General features: G+C 44.8%; 1 protein-coding gene across 16 annotated transcripts in view; it reads right to left on the reverse strand.

Annotated features, from left to right (window-relative positions):
• CELF2 (CUGBP Elav-like family member 2) overlaps window positions 1-19,773 on the reverse strand; it is a 543,991-nt gene that overhangs the window by 515,214 nt on the left and 9,004 nt on the right. The window contains exon 2 of one of the 16 annotated variants that reach the window (XM_044428088.1): window positions 13,728-13,786. The exons of 14 other annotated variants lie outside the window; for them this stretch is intronic. In XM_044428088.1, coding sequence (XP_044284023.1) covers window positions 13,728-13,741 — 14 coding nt within the window. In that variant the 5' untranslated portion in view covers window positions 13,742-13,786. Of the gene's footprint in view, window positions 1-13,727; window positions 15,714-19,773 lie in introns of those variants that run through there. One more of the 16 variants, XM_044428095.1, reaches the window with a different exon arrangement.

The following is a 19,773-nucleotide window of genomic DNA, read 5'->3' on the forward strand; positions in this document are numbered from 1 at the left end:
CATTAAGAGCAAAGATTGGAAGTGGCCTATGGATCTGTTATGTCAGCTTTATGTTGCGTAAATTTCCTTTTCCTGATAAGCAGTTGACTTGCTGCTACATTTCATTAAAAATTCCCAGTTGGAAGCAAGCATTATTCATAAGCCAGCTATTCTTCCCAGCTCTACCACCATCCCTCCCCTGCACACACACAGACAAATACCAAACATATTCGATCATACTTGTAAATATTAGCATTAATCTTCAGGAAAAGCAAAAATCTTACTATCATGATTGAGATGTTTTAAAAAAAGCACACTGGCAGGATTCCCAGGTAAACCATTGCAATCTTGGAGAGGAACAGGGAAATCTGCCATCAGGCCAGCTCCAGAACACTAACTCAGATCACTTACGAAATCAGGAAAGGTCATGTTGAATGTTAGCAAAACACTGGGAACAATAGATGGGTAGATTTCTTTCTTTGCCATGAAAGGCGGATCTGTGATTTAGACAGAAACCCCAGAAAGCTTTCAAACCTAAAATATTTATTGCATGTTTTCTAAAGGAATCAGCTGAAACACGCATGGCTTTTTAATCACCACCACACTCCTGGGCAGTAGGTTGGGCTGGTTTAAAGCGGCCTCACAATTTGTATGACCTGTTTGGCCTTTCCTCTTTGATCTACCTGGTGCACATCTACCGTACAATCTTAGAGAAGAAGAGTCGGAAGGGAAAAAGACCCCCATTCGGTTCAGCCCCCTGCTCAGTGCAGGACTTCAAATCAGCCGCATCCTGAATGCCTCCAGTGTGGGAGAACCCATGTACTCCTAATTTAGCTACTATGCATTCCAGTTAATTCCATTTAATAATCCTGAGATCGTATGACAACATCCTGGTGCCCTGTATATGTTTTGGACTACAGTACCCAGAAGACCTAGCCAGTGTTGTCAAGAGGGTTATGAGAGCTGTAGACCCAAACATCCAGAAGGCACAGCTCTGTACATGGGTTACTCTTTATCATCCGGGTGGGCTTCGCTCAATGAACAGAATGTTTAACCTGGATGAGGCATCTGAACTCAAAGAATAAGATATTCTTCTTTGTGGAAATGAATCCTTTTAAGTTATTCTCCCAGGGAGCCTCAGCTATTGGGTGCTACAGAAATGTTAGAGATAAATAATAGCTGATGTGGTTTTAATGTGGTTTTTATTTTGTTGTTTATTGATGCTGCTTTTTATTATTGTACTACCATCCTGAGACCTCGGCAAAAGACAGGGTAGAAAAGCTTTTAATAAACACCCCCACTCCCCCAATGTATAATGTAATTTTAGCAATTTGGTGAACACTGGTCAAAAGTAGTAGAAAATACTGACCATTGCCATTGGATATCAAGGCCAAAGAATTGCCAAATATAGTCATAATTTTGGTCATTTTCAGTCAATGGCCATGATAATGATAATACATGCAGAGTGGGTGCGGCTATCCTGTACTTTTTTGTGCAGGCATCTGTTTAACCACTGAGAGTCCCTGCTTAGGGCCCATGAACCAAATGGATGTGGGGTCTGGTTCCAGCCTCAAAATGGAGGGAAAGGTACAATGGGCTTTCTCTCCTTTGCACATGACCTTATTCATTCAGCCTGCAGAATCTGCAACACTGATTTAATACTGGTTTAACCCTGACTTAGGTCCATCCCTACCCTCCTCTCCATGCTTGCTTCCTCTGTGGTGTCGTCTGAAGGTAGGATAGCCATCCCCACATTCTTTCCTCACTCTCACTCTCCTCCTGGACTTCTCCCTTCGCCGTGCTTCCAGGTTCCTCATCTTTGGCAATGCCTATCCAACTGGCAGTGGCTGGGTCCCAGTGGCAGAGGTGGTGGAGTAGCCATTCTGTGTTTCAGCCTGAACTTGAATGGAGATAGCCATTGTGCTGAATGTATTTCTGAAATGGGGTTCAGGACCATGGATAGTTCATTAAAATTGTGCCTGAAACCTAGAATGGACATTCTGACCAACTATCATGGAATTCACCACACCCCACTGTGCGCAATCCATAAGTCCACTTTGTCTATAAAGATTCCATCCACAGTATTGATTTTCCAACTCTTTACACTGGATGTGTTTAAAATAACCTCAGCATGGGGTGCGGAGCCACAACACAATAAAAGCACACACACATGGGCCAGTGTCACTGGAGATGGTTCCTCCACTCCATTTGGCATCTGTCCTCCAGGCCAGTCATACTAATGAAAAGTTTGAGTGGTGGGAAGAGAAGAGGTTGTGGTACTTGCTCTAGCGATGCTCGAGGGTTCCTATCTCCCTTCTGCGCCATGTGCCGGCCTTTCTACAGACACAGCCAGGGTAGCATTGCCACCCTTCAAGCTAGCCAGTTACGGCCGTATCACGATCATGAACAACGTAAACACTAAAGATGGCTCTTAGCTTAAGAACATCAAACCCACGATGGATCACACCAGGGATCCACCTAGCCTAGTATTCTGTTCGCACGGATGTCAACCAAGTGTCCACAGAAAAGCTACAAGCAGAACATTAAGTTATGGAATGCGCTCCCCAGAGAGGTCCACCTGGCGCCGTTGTTATTTGTGTTTTGGCGCCAGGCGAAGACCTTTTTATATAAGCGGCATTTTAACTGTTAGTATTACTAGATTTTATCTGGCCAGGGCGACTTATTTTATATTGTATTTTTGTATTTTTAATTTAATGTTTATATTTATTGTAATTTATATTATAATTACTTTTAATTTATTGTTGTAAGCCGCCCTGAGGCTTCGGCGAATGGGGCGGCATAAAAATGTTTTAATAAATAAATAAAATAAACATGGGTGCAACAGCACTTGTGAAGGGGATCTTGGGGTAACTGTCAATAGCAGCTTAAACATGAGCCAACAGTGTGACACGGTGGTTAAGAAGGTGAACCACCTGGATGTGTAGCCAGAAGTGTGGCTTCCAGATCAAGAGAGGTGTTAGTATTGCTCTATAAGATTCAGGTGCGCCCACAACTGGAGTACTGTGTCCAATTCTGGGCTCCATATTATAAGAGAGACATAGCTAGGCGAGAATAAGTTCAGCGCAGGGTTACAAGGATGGTAGCCAGATCTGAGGGGTGGGGATGCCATAGGAGATGAGACTGAGAGAGCGGGGTCTTTTCAGCCTGGAAAAGACTGAGCCTATACAGCCTATACCTATATAGTCACATATAGGTATATGAAAGTGTGTCCCATGTTAGAGGGTTGTGAACTGTGGGGGAAGAAAGGACACAGTCCAGAGGGGCAAAATGCAAGGAACTGGGTTGGATGTCAGGCAGTACTTCCTGATGGTTAGGACCCCTAGGATATGGAATGGGCTTCCAAGGGGGGTGGTTGAGGCCCCATGAGTGCTCAAGGAAGTGCTGGACATGCACATGGTGGGCATGTCATGAGCAGAGCCGGCTGGAGCCGGGAGTCAGACTAGGTGGCCCTTGAAGACCCTTCTGGCTTGCTTGTCTCTATGTTCCCCAACCCACCTGTGCGCAACGGGAAGCTGACTCTGATATTGGAGGTTTCACAAAACTATCAGGGCCAGAAGTCACTGATTCCCTGCATGAAATTATCAAGCTCCCTTTTAAAGATGTTCAAATTGGTGCTCATCACTACATCTTGTGGAAGCAGACTTCATAGCTGGACCATGAATGGTGTAATCAGCACTATGAGATGATCTTGAGTTCTAGTGAAAGAAGAATCGCTTTGTCTGCTTTCTCCATACTATACTCTGCTTGTGCACTTCTATCCTGCCTCCCCGCTTGCTTCTTTCCTAAGCTGAACAATCCTAGTTGCCGTAGCCTTTCTCTGCACTTTTTCCAACTCTAGTAGCTTGTTTTTATTGCCAGAATTGAACACAGGATGCCAAATAAGGCTGTGCTATAGATTAGTATTACAAACATTTCAGGTACAAAGACTCTAACAAGAGCTGGAGTACTGCCAAGTCAGTAATGTCAAATAACTTTTCACTGGGAACGTTGATTGAATCTTCTAGTGTATGGCAAGAGCTGCTTAAAAACTGAGATGAGCTTTAACAAGCCCCAGAATGTCCTCCAACCTGACCAGGCCTGCAGGAACAAATTCTGGGGGGAGAGACCACCCCCATGTGCTAGACTGTCCATCTACAGAATCTGCCGCTACATCTACCTTCGATAGCAGAACATGGTCAAAGATGGGGAGACTGCCCTGGAATTTTGCAGAAGAGGAGAGTTCAGCCAGTGGCTTCCCCAAATTCTTGGAATGACTCTAAAAATTACCAATATTCTTCCAGTTTAAGGTGGGGAGGAAGGACATGGGTCCTGCCTGATTTAATCTAAGGCCAGCCACTAGAACTTTTGCATCTTTCATTTGATCTCACGCAGGCATTTCATTTTCGGAGGAACACAGTACAAAAGAAGTGATGTCATCTATTTCTACAGAACAATTTGCCCTTATTTTTTAAGACCTCGTTTCCATTTCCAGAAGCTGGTTTCCCCCCGCCCCCCTCAAAGGCATATTTTGAAACTGAAGACCAATTTATTTAATCTATTATTTATAGCCTCAAAGAAGCAGGAGAAAACACCTTAAAGCAGCGTGGACTAAAATGCTTATTTAAAAACAAAACAAGAACATTAACACAGCCAAATTGGATAAGATTTAAATAGAGACACCTCAGCAGCACTACAATCAATCAGCCAAACACATCAGGAAAGTCTTTTTCGGTAACAAGTAGACATGTATAAGAAATCCATTCAATTACTTTTTGATCAGGACTGACCGAATTCACACCTGCCAGACTGAACATAGACTTGGCTGCGATCTGTGATCTGTGGCTATACATTTCCAAACTGACAATGCGATTTGCAGAGCCAAAAAAACATCCCAACCCAACCCCAATGCAGAACCAATGCATTCAACGGCAAGCATGTAACTGAAAGATGCTCATGAGAAAGGTATTTACTTTGGGAAAATGTGCATAAAGATACCCGAATCAATGAGAGAAGTGTGCATATGTTTCAAAGATGCTCACAGTTGATGCAAACATATAGAAATCTGGGCACAAAGAGCACATAATTTTTCATGCAAAAGAAAGTTTACACTCTGATACAGATGCAAGACAGAAGCTGCGGGGTTTCAGTTTTGCTTTATCTGCACATCCATAATGCAAGTTGCTCTGCCCTTCTCTGCCACGAGTATTCCTGTATAAATAGTGTTATTCGGAGTGTCACCTTCCACCAAAGCTCCAAAAAGCCATGGCAGCAGGTCAGGATGAGAAACTGAGAAATTCAACTTGTTTGAGTTCAGCAGACTTTCAGCACCTGGTCAACTTGCGAGTTAAAAGTGGGACACGGCAGGCCTTTTTTAGTTTTTGTTTCCGTTTCTGATTCCTTTTTTTTTCTTTTGCAGCTTCCTCTTTTGCAGTGGGTCTCTGGTCCACTAAAAAAACTAAAAAAAGTCAAGGAGGTGTTTGTACAATCCAGCCACAAATTTGCACAAACTGAACAGCTTCTTGCTGAACCTTATGCAAATTTCCCCGGCTCTTAAAGTAATGATTAAAAAATGGTGACCCTCTTTAAACGTGGAAGACCACATGCTAACTTGCTTCGTGCCAAGCGGAGTTGGCACCAGTGTTAGGTGGCAGGGTCAGGATCTCAGCAAAGGAACGGCCAGGCCAGACCAATCTGCTGAATTTTGACCTCCCCACTGGATTCCTTGCAAATCCCTAATAGTAGAGAACACAGGGCAACAACCTGAAGTCTGCTTTTCTGCTCCGCTGTTAAGACATGGCATTTATTGTCTCTGTTAGGAAAAAGAGTTGCTGCAATCAGGACGAACTGTCCGTAATCCACTTAGTTTCTTGTGTGCAAATCTCCATAATACAACTGACCCATAAAAATGGTCATCAACTGTTGGCAATCTCAGAAGTGCAAGGCCTTTGGGCCAAGGATAGCCAAACCAAGGAAGAAGAAAACCAGGAGACGAATTATACTTCATGTACTTTGAAATCTGAGAATATAGTCCTCAGTCTGAATAAAAATATGACCATACAGATAACCAGAAGGGGAAGAGTGTGTAAACATCTTGCCCTGATCAATGAAATGTTTGCCTCTCTTTTTCCTTGTTTTCCTCTCCTCTCCTCTCCTCTCCTCTCTCTTTTTTTTAAAGAAGCACAGTTATAGCAACGTCTTGGAAACAAACACTCAACAGAAAGTTCTTTTCCTTCACCTCCCATCCTGGATTACATGCGTCTTGGTTTGGCTACAGCATTTCTTTGACAAACAAAAGGAGCGAACAGATATCTTGGCATGCAGTCTGAAGGCACGCAAATATTAGACACTTAATTGCTCACCAAGCAAGTATTCAAGACCAATAAATTTTCAGTGGCTTTAGTCAGACAACACTAACTTGCTAATGTTGTCTCAGATTAATGCATTATTTCAAACACTAACCTCTCCCTTCTTTGAGGCACGACTGTGGCCCGTAAATCACAAGAACCTAAAAACTGCTGAACCTTGCAAGTAGATCTGAGGGCATTTATTGGAATGCACATTGATATGCTTCCCATGAAAATAAAATTCGAGGGCAGTGGCACTATGGATGCAGATGCAGCTACTAGAGTAGAAGAGGAGGAACCAAAGCCAAGGGGGTTTTGCAGGGGCTAATGCCCAAGACCTTGCCATTTCACCTCTCTGAGGCCACCTGAAGAAGTTGTTGTGAATGGAAATACTCCTGGGAAGGGGAGTTTTTCAGGCTGTGCCTCGCAATGCTGAAGATCACCATCAAACCAATTAATTTATCTGGTTGGGAGGTACTAGCTGGTAGATGCACTTACCAACCAGTCGAGGTCAAATGTGAACTGGTTTCCTTCTAAAAACGTAGTTACATCATATTGACCTACCATTCCAGTCTTTGCAAGTGCTACAGTATTTTAGAACAAAGCTTTTGTTGTTGTTGCTGGTCATGAAGTCGTGTCTGACCCTTTGTGACCCCATGGACAACACTCCTCCAGGCCTTCCTGCCCTCCACCATCCCCCGGAGTCCACTTAAGGTCTCGCCAGCTGCTTCAGTGACTCCATCCAGCCCCCTCATCCTCTGCCGTCCCCTTCTTCTTTTGCTATCTATTGTTCCCAGCATTAGGCTCATCTCCAGGGAGTCCTTCCTTCTCACTAGGTGGCCAAAGTATTTGAGTTTCATCTTCAGTATCTGGCCCTCTAAAGAGCCGTCAGGGTTGATCTCCTCTAGGACTGACTGGTTTGATCGCCTTGCAGTCCAAGGGACTCGCAGGAGTCTTCTCCAGCACAAACTAGGCAGAAACTAAATCTCCAGATATTTTGGGCATCAACTCCCAGCATTCCTCACGTTGGCAGCAAGTGAGATGAAGGCCCAAGCATCTGGAGAAATATTTCTGCCCATCCATGTTGGAATGTTCAAAGCACACCACTTGCATGCAACAAGGGAGCCGGAAGTATCCCACCTACTCGGGTGCAAGCCCCATTCAGTTCAGTGGGACCTAGATCCAAGTTATCATGCCTTGGATTGCACTGTGAGTTTTTTGTGTAGATGCCACGGCCGAGTATAGAAACACAATATTTGATATAAATTCTAACACACTAGGAGTGTTATAGCATCCCCTTTTTTCCAAACTGCAGCAGAGAAAGTCATCTGTCTGAATTTCAGCTGAGGGAGAATACAAGGGACAAGAAGAAAGACTAGAATTCAGGCAGCTTATAAGTTTCTCCACCTCTCCATTTTATTCTCAACATCATCCCTGTGAGGTAAATTAGGCTGAGAGTCCATGACTGGCTCAAAATCACCCGGTGAATTTCATGGCTGGATCTTGGTTTTCCCAATCCCAGTCACACTCTAAACACTGTGCCACAGAGTTACATTTAGGTGACTGGGAATAGCCACATTAGAACAAACCACAGTTCCACCTTACACCAGAAGCTGGGCAACTGTGGTTTGGTCTGTTAACAAACCAGGATCAAACACAGACCAGTGTGTGAACAGGGGCATATCTATCCATGTCTGTACACAAATGCCATATGATTGATTGATTGATTGATTGACTGATTAAAAGCTTTTCTATCCTGTCTGCCATTAGCGTCCTGGGGCAGCTTACATTAAAATGAGTATAATAAAACAAAACAAAAACCATTCCATTTCCCCCCGCACAAAATCAGAGAAGCCCAGTGGCTCACTTGTTCTGTTCCCTCGTGACAAACTCACTTCTCTGTGTCATTTGACTTCAATTAACCAAATCTGGTAGAGGTTCTGTTTTAAAGGATCAATGGTATCTTTCTGAAGCATCTGCAGAGATGCATTATCTGAAGGCAGATGCTTCTACTAGCGGAGAGGAACAAGGAAGGCCTCCTTAAAGGCCAAAGACTTCTCCCTGTGTGTATTCCTGTATCGAAGCAGCACTTTTATACAAACCATGTAAAAATCAATGCAGTAGATTTACTTGTATGTTCTTATTCTCATTATTGTAGTAGACTTATTATTATTATTATTATTATTATTATTATTATTATTATTATTATAACATTTCTATGCCACCCCTTGCCGAAGCCTCGGGGTGGCTTACAACACAATAAAATACATTGAAATACAATAGAACATAACTTACAGATGCTTACTAGCTAATCTTCTAAACTATGGTTACAAAGAAGAAAAGCTATAGGAATTCTAAATAAATAAATAGAAAAGGGGTCAGATGGGAATGCCAGAAGACAACAGGAGGCCAGGCAGGCGTTCCCTGGGCTGGCTCTTCCCCGCAGCACAGCCTGCCTCTTGCTCTGGCCCAGGCCGTGGAAGATGGGTCAATGCCAGTCCGGCTGGCTCCTGAGTCCCTGCCGGCCAAGCAAGCAAGGAGGATGCAGAGCAGTCCAGCCGGTGACTATGGCGCTAAGCAGATGCACTGAGGGAGGGGCCCACAGGAGGTGTCCAAGGACCCCTAAAAACCTGAAGGAAGCCCTGGTTTCCTCCATCCTATAGTCCCTCAGCAGCCCTTCCTGCCAGTGGGTATTAGAAAGGAAACGGAAGAACTGCAGAGGCTTTTGCATCTGCCTGGCTGTGCCAAGTGACTTCTTCCCAGAAGACACCCCACAGCGCCTGCATCCCCCTCCCAGACCTGAGTCTAAGATGCTATCCCCTGTGTTTTGTCTACAATTAGAGAATTTCCCAACAGAGAGGTTTCTGAAGGACCCAAAGTGTATTACTCAGCACTCAGAATACCCTGTACCATCCTATGAAGATACTAGGATCCATGCCATCCTATTCCATGTTTTATTTTATTTAGCTTATTTTCCCAGTATTCCTACCCACTCAAATCAGATCTACCATTTCAAAGTGGTGCACAGTCCTGAATTCCTTTCCCTCTCAAGGTCTTGCAAAATAAATAAATAAATAAATAAATAAACAAACAAACAAACAAACAAACAAACAAACTGAAGTATGGAAACAGTGCTGTGTTTTGCTGCTGTGCATTGATCCTTCTTGGCCGGACAAAGCTTGCATGGAAAAGGCAAGGGGGAGAAACACAATTGCAAAAGAGGAAAACGGGAAGGACACGCCATGTGACATTGCTAGGAATCATCTGATTTGCAAAACAACACTCTGTAACCGTAGAAACATTTTAATTACTGATGTTATTTTTGCACCAAGAACTCCTCGAGCTGGGAGTAGATGTGTACTGTTAGACTGAATTGCAGCTGGTTACCTACACGGCAATGCATGTAAGAAACTGAGGATGATTTTATTCAGCCGTCGCAGCAGCAACATGAAAAAGGCCGTGGAGATGGCACAGAGGCTGAACCCAACATTAAGCCATTGTACAATATCCTAGTGATGTATTCATTCATGTTTATTCCATGCAATCAAAGTTCCTCTGAACATGGGGGTTTCCTATGGGCCCAGAGCGTTCCTGGCACTTGGACCTTCTTCAGAGGCAAGTCCTTTCCTAGGGATCAAGGAGGGCCCAGAGCGGTCCTGGCACTTGGACCTTCTTCAGAGGCAAGTCCTTTCCTAGGGATCAAGGAGGGCCCAGAGCGGTCCTGGCACTTGGACCTTCTTCAGAGGCAAGTTCTTTCCTAGGGATCAAGGAGGGCCCAGAGCGTTCCTGGCACTTGGACCTTCTTCAGAGGCAAGTTCTTTCCTAGGGATCAAGGATGCCCCGATGTCTCAGCAACTGCACAAAGCTATGTGAGTGGATGGAGCTAAAACCACACATTGGTCCAGTCTGGACAATCCTAGGAGAGCTGTGCCAACATTACCGCTACTTGTCTAATGCTTCTCTTTCCTGCCTCCTTCTCAGGATGCTCCTGGATGTCTCAAAATTACTTTGGGTTCTGTTTTGGGCTCACCTGACACTGTGATTGGCTGTGGGTGCTGAGGTTTTCCCCCTACTGCTCATCTCCCCCACCCCACTCTGCAGCTTCCCGAGCTTCCTACACTTCCTGATCTGAGAAAGCCCCATGGGAGGAATTCCCCTGGGATTTAATTGAAACATGGGGTGCTGTGAGGGGTGCAGAACACAGAATGCCAGAGTGTAAACTCCCTGCAGTCATCCTGCAAGTAAGGCGAAGGCAAGAACCCATGCTCCCCAGATGAGAATTACCATCACTTCCTTTTCCTTTGGGTGTTTTTCTTTCAAAATATTTTCTAGCAAATTGAAAGGTGGGAAACAATGTGAGAGATTTCTTTTTTCACACAGCACTTCATCAGACAGCTGTAGATTTTAACTTCCATGAATAGTTTTCTAACCTTCATTTTTAATTCCTCCCCATCTGGCTAGATGGGCATCTGCTGTCTCTATAGTTTGGGCCCAATTGTTGCGTGTCTGACTTAGGTGCTTTGGGGCGCAATCCTGTGCTTGCTGCAAGTTCAGACAGAAAAAAGGGCTTACAAATACCAGCATGCTCCAGCCAGCCCTTGCTGAACTTTTTTTAATCTTAACATGCCTAGGATTGCAGCTTTAAAAGCTTTCTTTTCATGTTCACAGATATGTGGACACAAACAAGAATGTTTCTTGTCATTATAGCCTCACTACTAATACAATTGCAAAGCAATCAGCATGACATGCAAACATTTTGAATGTTATCTGCGTTATAGGAAGGATATAGCCAGACTAGAGTCAGTGCAGCGTAGGGCCACAAGGATGGTGGCCGGCTTGCAGGGGATGCCGTATGAGGCAAGACTGAGGGAACTGGGTCTCTTCAGCCTGGAGAAGAGGAGACTCAGAGGGGATCTGTTGGCAACATACAGGTATGTGAGGGGATGTCACATGGAGATGGGTAGAGATCTGTTCTCCCCTGCAGAGGAAGACAGGACACACTCCAACGGAGCAAAGCTCAGGGAACCAAGGTTCCATTTGGATGCCAGGAAGCACTTCCTGATGGTTAGGACCCCAAGGGTGTGGAATGGGCTTCCACGGGAGGTGGCTGAGGCCCCATCGGTGTGGGTGTTCAAGGATAGGCTGGACATGCACATGGTGGGCATGTTGTGAGTGGAGCCAGCTGGAGCCGGGGGTCAGACTAGATGGCCCGGGAGGCCCTTCTGACTCGCCCTGTTTCTACGTTATGAGTCCACACTATTGCTCTTGTGTGGCCACTTGTGTCATCACGTTGTTTCCAACTTACGGCAACCCTATGAATGGATGGCCTCCAGAATGTCCCATCCTTGACAGCCCTGCTTGGCTCTTGTAAACTCAAGAACGTGGCATTCCTGATAGATCACACTATATATAACAGTAAATGGACTATCCAAAATATCAGAAAGAGAGAGGGGAAGGGGAAACTTTTGTAGAGGGACTCAGCCAAACTTTAATTGGATTTCAAAACAATGCTGTAAACGAGGATATATAACCCTTGATTTAAAGAAGTAGTGACTATTTTGTTTCTTTAGTTTGTATTTCATTCTTATACCACCCAATAGCCAAAGCTCTCTGGGTGGTTAACAAAGTTAAAAACGCACTACAATAAAGGCATAAAACAACAAGACTGCAGCAGTTTCAACCGAATCGGCACAGAGGTATAGCAGTGGTGCATGATAGAGTACAATTTAAGATCTAAAGTTAAAGAATTAGCTGCTAAATTAGTGCAAGAATAAAAAGGCCTTCACCTGGTGCTGAAAAGGAGGAGGACTGAAACCAGGGCTGAGCATGAAAAGAAGTCCGATGAACAGAGGAGGGACAGATCCCAAAAGGATCATCGCAACCCTATCTTGGAGGGTATCTAGCCCAACCCCATCTTCAAGACAGGATCTCCAGTAATTATGGTAGAGGGAAGCAACATGATGCCCCTGAGCACTAATGCATGCTCGGACACCCCTCTCAGCACCCGCAAAGGTGCCTGCCCATCTTCTTGCCAGCAGCTCAGATTGCTGGGACATGTTTCTCTTGGTGCTGAAAACTCAAAGGAGCTGAGTGCTTCGCCACCTGGCCTCAGGCCCCACCTCTGCTGTTCATTCCACCTTTTCAACATTACATCTCTTTGCCACGCCTCCTACAGCAGCTGTTTTCTGGCGATGCCCAGGACAAGTTCTCAAATGGCTATTTATTTATTTAGAATTTTTGTAAGCCGTCCCATCGCTTATAGCCTCGGGACGGCTTACATAAAATAATGTCTATATGCCCCCCCATCCAAAGAGGTGCTGACTCCTGAGCCACTCATCCTGCCCAACTTCTGCTTAAATTCCTCCAGCAAAGAATGGCTCACCACCTCCTGAGAACAACTGTCCCACTGCTAAACAGGTCTTTCCATTCAGAAATTTCCCCTAGGGTAGGACCTTTTAGTGTTTGGGCAGAGCTGTACCCATAACTTGTTGTGACAACTTCCTCTTCTGCCTGAACATAGCAAGCTGTGAAGTCAGGTGTCAGCTAGCTGGGCACAAGCCCTGTGCAAAGGATGACCTTGCTCTGATCCCAGTTTGTTAAGGACACACAATCACTGACTCACTCTGGTACAAGTCAAGCTAGCTGGTAGATTTCCATCTGCAGGATGGGTGATGATTTGCACATCGAAAGAAAACCCTCAAGAAATTTGCACTGATCACACTGTTTGTGCCATTTCCACAAACCGGAAGATACAGACTACGTGGTTCTAGTGTTATTTGTGAAAATCACACTACAATAATTTAGCTTCCAGGGTCCAGCTTGCATTTCCAAACCTGTATTGTGATTTGCAGAGCCCAAAATTGTGTTCGACAGCATCTGTGCATTTGAAAAAATGCGCACAGATGGAATAATGCTTATGTTTCAAAGATACGCACAACTGAGATGTACCTTTGGGGAAAAGCTCACAGATTTTCATGTCAGATGGAAATGAAAATGAAAAACTTTTATTGATTTGAATTGGAAGGAGCCTCACGAGAACCTTGGCAAGCTGGGAGTTTTGTGATTTGTGTGTCCCTAAACATAGTATATGAGGAGCGGAAGTTATGAGAAAAATCCCCCACCGTGCTAGTTAATAGTAGGAAAAAGGCTTCTATTGATTACAATGGGAATTTGCTCCCCAATACCTAGATTTAAAGGGTGGGGCTAAAAACATTATTTGCTTTAAGTTGACTTATTTAACATCCATGCTGCCTTTGCAGGGAAAGTTGCAAATTGTAGGTATATGTAGCATCCCCAGTATTATTCTAACTTAGACCGATAAGCTGTCATAAAAAACATGATCAAGAAAAGGATTCCTTAAGCGATTCCTCATCCCAGGGTTTAACACACAACAAGGGAATGTACCTGGTATATTTCATGCTTGGTCAGGAAAGTGAGGCAAGAATTGTCTTGTCACGGCAGACCTGGAGAAAAACCGTTCCATTAGCCATTTCTGCATTGCTTTACACACCCTCCCACACGTGGCCACTCACTATTCTCAACACACAAGCAAAACAACTTGTGGCCCCATCTTGGCAGCAGCTTGGTTCAGCATGAGGAACTGTGGAAGATCAATGGACCCTCTTTGTGGCTATTTTAAGCACATGCTCAAAGATGGGAAAGAGTCTCTTCGGCCTTATGTAATGATGAACTCTGTGTCAGGGAAAAAGTTGGCAGCTGCTGAACTCCAGCCAACTTCTTTTTCTCCCTCCCCACTAAAGGGCTCCCTTGTTTAGCAGCAAAAACAGCTGCTGGAGAGAAAAGCAGAAACTTCTCTTCATGGGAGAATGATTTACCAGATTATCTTCATCATCTTTACAAGACGTGTGAGGAACAACATAATCCTGTGCGTTGCTATTTCAAGGTAACCCTCACTGCTCAATGGGGATTTATCTTAGTGGGTATGTTTAGGATCATAGCCTAAAATCTATCCCTGGCCCATTTTCAGAGTAACACAAACAAGAAGTGGCAGCTCCCTGCCCGAAAGGTAAGCCCTGCCAGAAGGTAAGCGTTTAGCAGACGTATGTTTTATTCAAAATAGCGTTATACAGCTATTTAAAAAGCTCTCGCAGGATGCAGTCCTATGCATATTCATACAGAAACCAGGCCCACGACTCCCAAATTGCACACTTAAAGACCCAACAGGTCAATACAGGGGAAGATGCTCCTTCTCGTAACTTGGACCCAAGTTCTCCTGGGCTTGTTCCATTAACAAGCAAATCCTGAGCACAGCTTGGGGGCCCGATAGGCAGCCGGGACAGGGGATTTATTTTCCTGCTGCGCTGAAATAATTGTGTGGCCAGGTATTCCAGCTGATTGTCTTGGAGACGGCATGATGCGCTAGCTACAGCTTCTGAATGAGTTTCAAGGGTGGCCCCACATGAATTTGTGAAGCTGCCAACGTACGGCTCGCAGTGGCCACATCATCCCTTGCAGTGCCAGCCAAAGTTCGTTTATCTAATTTCGACACTGCTCAAGAGCAGAAGTGCTCTGCACAGTTTACAAGGTGGCAACAGGTGCATCTTTCCACTGAAGTGAAGGCTCTGGTGACAAAGATGGATTCAGGAGTATCTCCAGACTGTCAATTCCATCAGAGAAAGTGTTACTCAAACTCCTGGATCCAGAAACTCTGATGTAGAAGAATTTCATGTCAATTCCTGAAACATGCAGATGTGAAAAATCCAGATATTCCAGAATGAGAGTCTTCAAAAAGCATTCACACATTCCAGGACTTGTGATCATATTCAAAACTGTGTTTTTTGGAAGAATGTGTGCTTTGAAATGTCCATTTTCTTCCAGGAAATAGAAATTTAAAAAGCAAGTGCATTTTCAGGGTTTATTCCACAAGGAGAGGGAAGTGCACACTTTTCCCATTAGAATGAACAAAAAACACAGCAAGCAAGCAAACAAAATTCCGGGCCACAAATAACCACTGAACCAAGCTTTGAAATGATGCTTGGCAAACAGCTTGCAGAGAGGTTGAGCATCCCTTTGGGGAACCGCTCACCCACAAAGTCTCCAGCCTATCAGCATTCTTTCCCAACTTACTGGTCCTCATCCCTTAATAGCCTGTGTTGGGTCAGATTTATTTACTGGATTTCTATCCCACCTCATTTCTTACAAAGAACTTAAAGAGCCTTACAACAGTCTTCTCCTCCCGCTCTTAATGATCTCCAAGGCAAGATATAACTCAGAAAGGGGGAGGAAAGGAGGGAATCTGAGCAGTTTTTACCCCTAAGCTGGTCTTCCCCCATTGTTGCTACTAATCAGTGCAGCGAAGGGCCACAAGGTTGGTGGCTGGTTTGCAGGGAAAGCCATGTGAGGCGAGGCTGAGGGAGCTGGGTCTTTTCAGCCTGGAGGGGAGGAGACTCAGAGGGGACCTGTTGGCGACATACAAGTATGTGAGGGGGTGTCACACGGAGGTGGGTAGAGACCTGTTCTCCCCTGCAGAGAAAGGCAGGACACGCTCCAATGGAGCAAAGCTCAGGGAACCCAGGTTCCATTTGGATGCCAGGAAGCATTTCCTGACAGTTGGGACCCCGAGGGTGTGCAATGGGCTTCCAGGGGAGGTGGTTGAGGCCCCATCGGTGCGGGTGTTCAAGGATAGACTGGACATGCACATGGTGGGCATGTTATGAGTGGAGCCGGTTGGAGCCGGGGGTCAGACTAGATGGCCCGGGAGGCCTCTTCTGACTCGCTCTGTTTCTATGTTCCTGTTTTTCTGGAGACAAAGGATGACTTTCCCTTGCTCATTTTCCTGAGTACACATTTGAAGATGCAAGCACTGGCAAGTGTGAAGAGAAGGAAAGGCTTTGGGCTTAGAAGTGCATCCCCAGCAGTCATGTAGGCCCTGACATACACCTGACATGACCCCCCGCGCTAGTCCTGCTGGAAGGAGCAGCAAGCCAGCAGGAGAAAAGTAACCTTGCTAAACGGGACCAAGTTCTACATGCTCAGGATTCTTAAGTCTAACTGAGCAATGAAGGCTGAATTTCTGTGACGGAACTATTGCCAGGAAGAGGTAAAATCTCAGCTTTCTACTAGGACCTTGATTGTCCATGGTTCACGCTCTTGGCCACTATGCTAAGTTGGATCTCAGCACAAAAAGTACTTACGCATCGAGATTATTACCCGAATGGCAAGTCCAGGAGTTTGGAGAGTGAGCAAGTCTACTGGGGCAAAACCAGCCACATCAACTTCACTGGACTGAAATGTCAGTAAAAGAATATCGTGAATGCCCAAACTTAGAATTTGCCCTGGCTCAGCTCCAAGACAAGTTACTGTTTCAGCTTGCTTGCACTCATCTGTTCTGTCCGAAAATGGGGAAAAAAATAAGAGACTCTCCTTTTGCTATTTTCACACACAAAAGATGTAATTCTTCAAAATAGACTCACATACAGGGACAACATTGCTGGACTGCTACGTGTCATTTGGGGACACCCAGAATCAGTGGTGGGCACCTTCAACATACCGACCCTTTTAAGGTGCTCCCATGTGACCACAGCCCTGTTCTGCTTCGGTGTATTTCGTTTGCGGGGAGGCAGGAAGGAATGAAAAGCAGGAGGATACAAGGATGAGGCCCAGTACAGTGGATGTGAAGGGAAAAATCAGGATCCCGCCCTTGTAGTTTGAGCAGATGAAGATGGACCGGGGAGAAGGAGAAAAGCAGACGCTGGAAAAGCTGGTGCAGATGACCAGAAGTGAACAGGGAAGCCCACGCCAGCCTGGGGGCCTCCAGATGACCTGGAGTTCAACTCACATGAGCCTGAACCAGTAAGGGCAAGGACCTGGAACACCAGGGGTTTTATCATTCAAAATAGCTTAAGGGTGCAATGTGGGAGAAGGCTCTGAGGCAGAGGTGAGAGAAACACTCGCGTGTTGGCTGGGGTTGGGTTTTCGTTTCTTCAAATTTAAGTGTGAGTAGTAGGGTTGGGACAAAGCTAAGTGGAACGAGCCCCTCTAGCATTTGTGGCCCAGTTCAGAAAGAGAAACCTTAATGCCACTGAGCTTGACAGCTATGCCCAGCCTTAATCAGCATCATGGCACTTCTCAGAAGAATGGCTCGTCTCAGCCGCTCCTTTGGCTGGAGGACTTGCAATTCCTGAGGGTGCTGCAAAGTGGGGTGGGCAACAGTAGTAATTAGGGCCAAAGGCACTAAATTGGGATCGGTTCGTTTGCATTTATGATATAAAAGTGAGCTGCTTAAGCTGGGATTCTGGGACTGTGTTCTGAAATGCTTTGCAGAATGACTCATTTCCCTGGAAACACTACAGAAGGATAGTATTCATCTGTTAGAAGTAAAAATGGGTCAAGTGGTCTCTTTGAATGGTGCCTAGCAATTATTGCTTTATATGTCCCACAAATTTATCTGTTGTGACATGTATTGCTGTTAAGGACGGAAGATGACCCTCCAGAGCCAGCCTAAGGATCCCCCCAGCCCGCCGTTCCATTCACACCGCACCCAACCAGTTGCTCAGAGGAAATCCACCAGCAAGGCACAGCAGTACCCTCCCACCCATGTTCCCCAGCAACCGATGTGCATAGGCACATGGGGGGGTAGCAGAGAGCCATCAGGACCAGTAGCCAGGGGTATACTTTTCCTCCGGAAAAGAGGCAGAGACCAAAAGAAACCTGTCCAGAGGTCAATTTGGCAATGTATGTTTTTTCACTGCCTCTGATACACGAGTTCTCTCAGTCTAAGAAACACTGTATTCAATATCTGATTTAAGTGAGCTGGAAATGCAAAGCCACAGGTGCTCAGAATGTAAGGAAGTGTTTTGTTTTTAAAGAAAAAAATCAGGGCATATTAACTATTTGAGAAACATAGAAACAGAGCAAGTCAGAAGGGGTCTCCCGGGACATCTAGTCTGACCCCCGGCTCCAGCCAGCTCTGCTCACAACATGCCTACCATGTGCATGTCTAGCCTATTTTGTTGTTGTCCTGACATTTCAGGCAGGTAGAAGCAGTTGTAAAGCGTGGAATGGTGTCTCGGGTATGGGGACAAAAGAAAAGGTCCAAATTTATGGTTAATGGTTATGAAGGCAAGCAAATACTACTTTTTCTCTTTCACACAGTCAACCAAAGGTAATTGGATATATCCAGTTGGGGAACCAATATATATTACATTGCAGATTGAAAGAAATGGTACCAGAGACAATAAAATACATATATTGTTATAATGCCCTCTTAAATGCCTTCCTTTAGTCACTTTACACAATCCCTCTTCTTTGTGGAGGAGAACTTACCTAGAAAATGCCAAATGGGAAGGTCACCAGGGAGAAAAACAAAACTCCGGATGATTTTTACTTTCCCAGCATTTTAACAATTAATCAGTTTTATCCTTGTTTTTATCATTATTTATTGGATGCAGTGCATTGTGTGTTGTGGTGGGGGTTTCTTTGTTTTTCTTTGTTTTGTTTCTTTGTTGGTTTTTTGGTTTTTTGTCCTTTGTAATCCATCCTGAGACTTTTACTAATGCGACTGCATGTAAAACTTTAAACAAATGAATATTTGTTCAGAACTGCATTTCATCTGGTCGTTGTGGGAATTAGATTTGGCACAAAAGCACGTGCACATGTGTGTGCACACTCACACATCTGAAAATGTGCAGATGCACCCAAAGTACACATATCCCCAAACTGAGGCATCTTCAGATTTTAGGCTATGTTGGGATGAACATTGGTGGTCTGTTTCAACAACCAGTGCTTTTTTTGCAAAAAAAAAAAAAAAAAAGGTGCCAGAACTCATGTCTTGGAGTCTCACACTTTTACACTAAAAAAAGATTTTCAAGTCACCAACTTTTTTTGAAATAAAGGACTTATTTACCTTTTGCACCTAGCTGGTCACTCTACACACACATAAACACAATGGTCGTCACTGGCAGTCAGCACTCAGCGCGCGACCACACGACCGATCCCAAGCCAAGCAGCACCCTCACAAACAGCACGGACACACAAGCAGCCCACAGGCGATTCAGAATCACTCCATTGGAAAAATTTTATTTTATTTATTTTTATTTATTTAGTAAACTTCTATGTGGCCCCATTTGCCGAAGCCTCGGGGCGGCTCACAGACATAAATAAACTTCATTAAAATAATATAAATTAACAGTATAAATTAAGTCGCCCTGGCCAAAAAATAAAATAAATAAATACTATTAACAGTTAAAATGACATTTGAATAAAAAGGTCTTGGCCTGGCGCCAAAAAACAAACAACGACAGCACCAGGCAGACCTCTCTGGGGAGCTCATTCCATAGATTGGGCGCCACCGCAGAGAAGGCCCTCCTCCGGGTACTCACCCTCCTAATTTCTTTCACAGAGGGTTCCCGGAGAAGGGCCTCTCCTGCAGATCTCGGGGCGGGCGGGCATATATGGACGTAAGCGCTCCTTCAGGTAACCAGGACCCAAG

This window comes from Varanus komodoensis, unplaced genomic scaffold, assembly GCF_004798865.1.
Source record: "Varanus komodoensis strain SLA01 unplaced genomic scaffold, ASM479886v1 scaffold1, whole genome shotgun sequence".
Taxonomy (NCBI): Eukaryota; Metazoa; Chordata; class Lepidosauria; order Squamata; family Varanidae; genus Varanus; species Varanus komodoensis.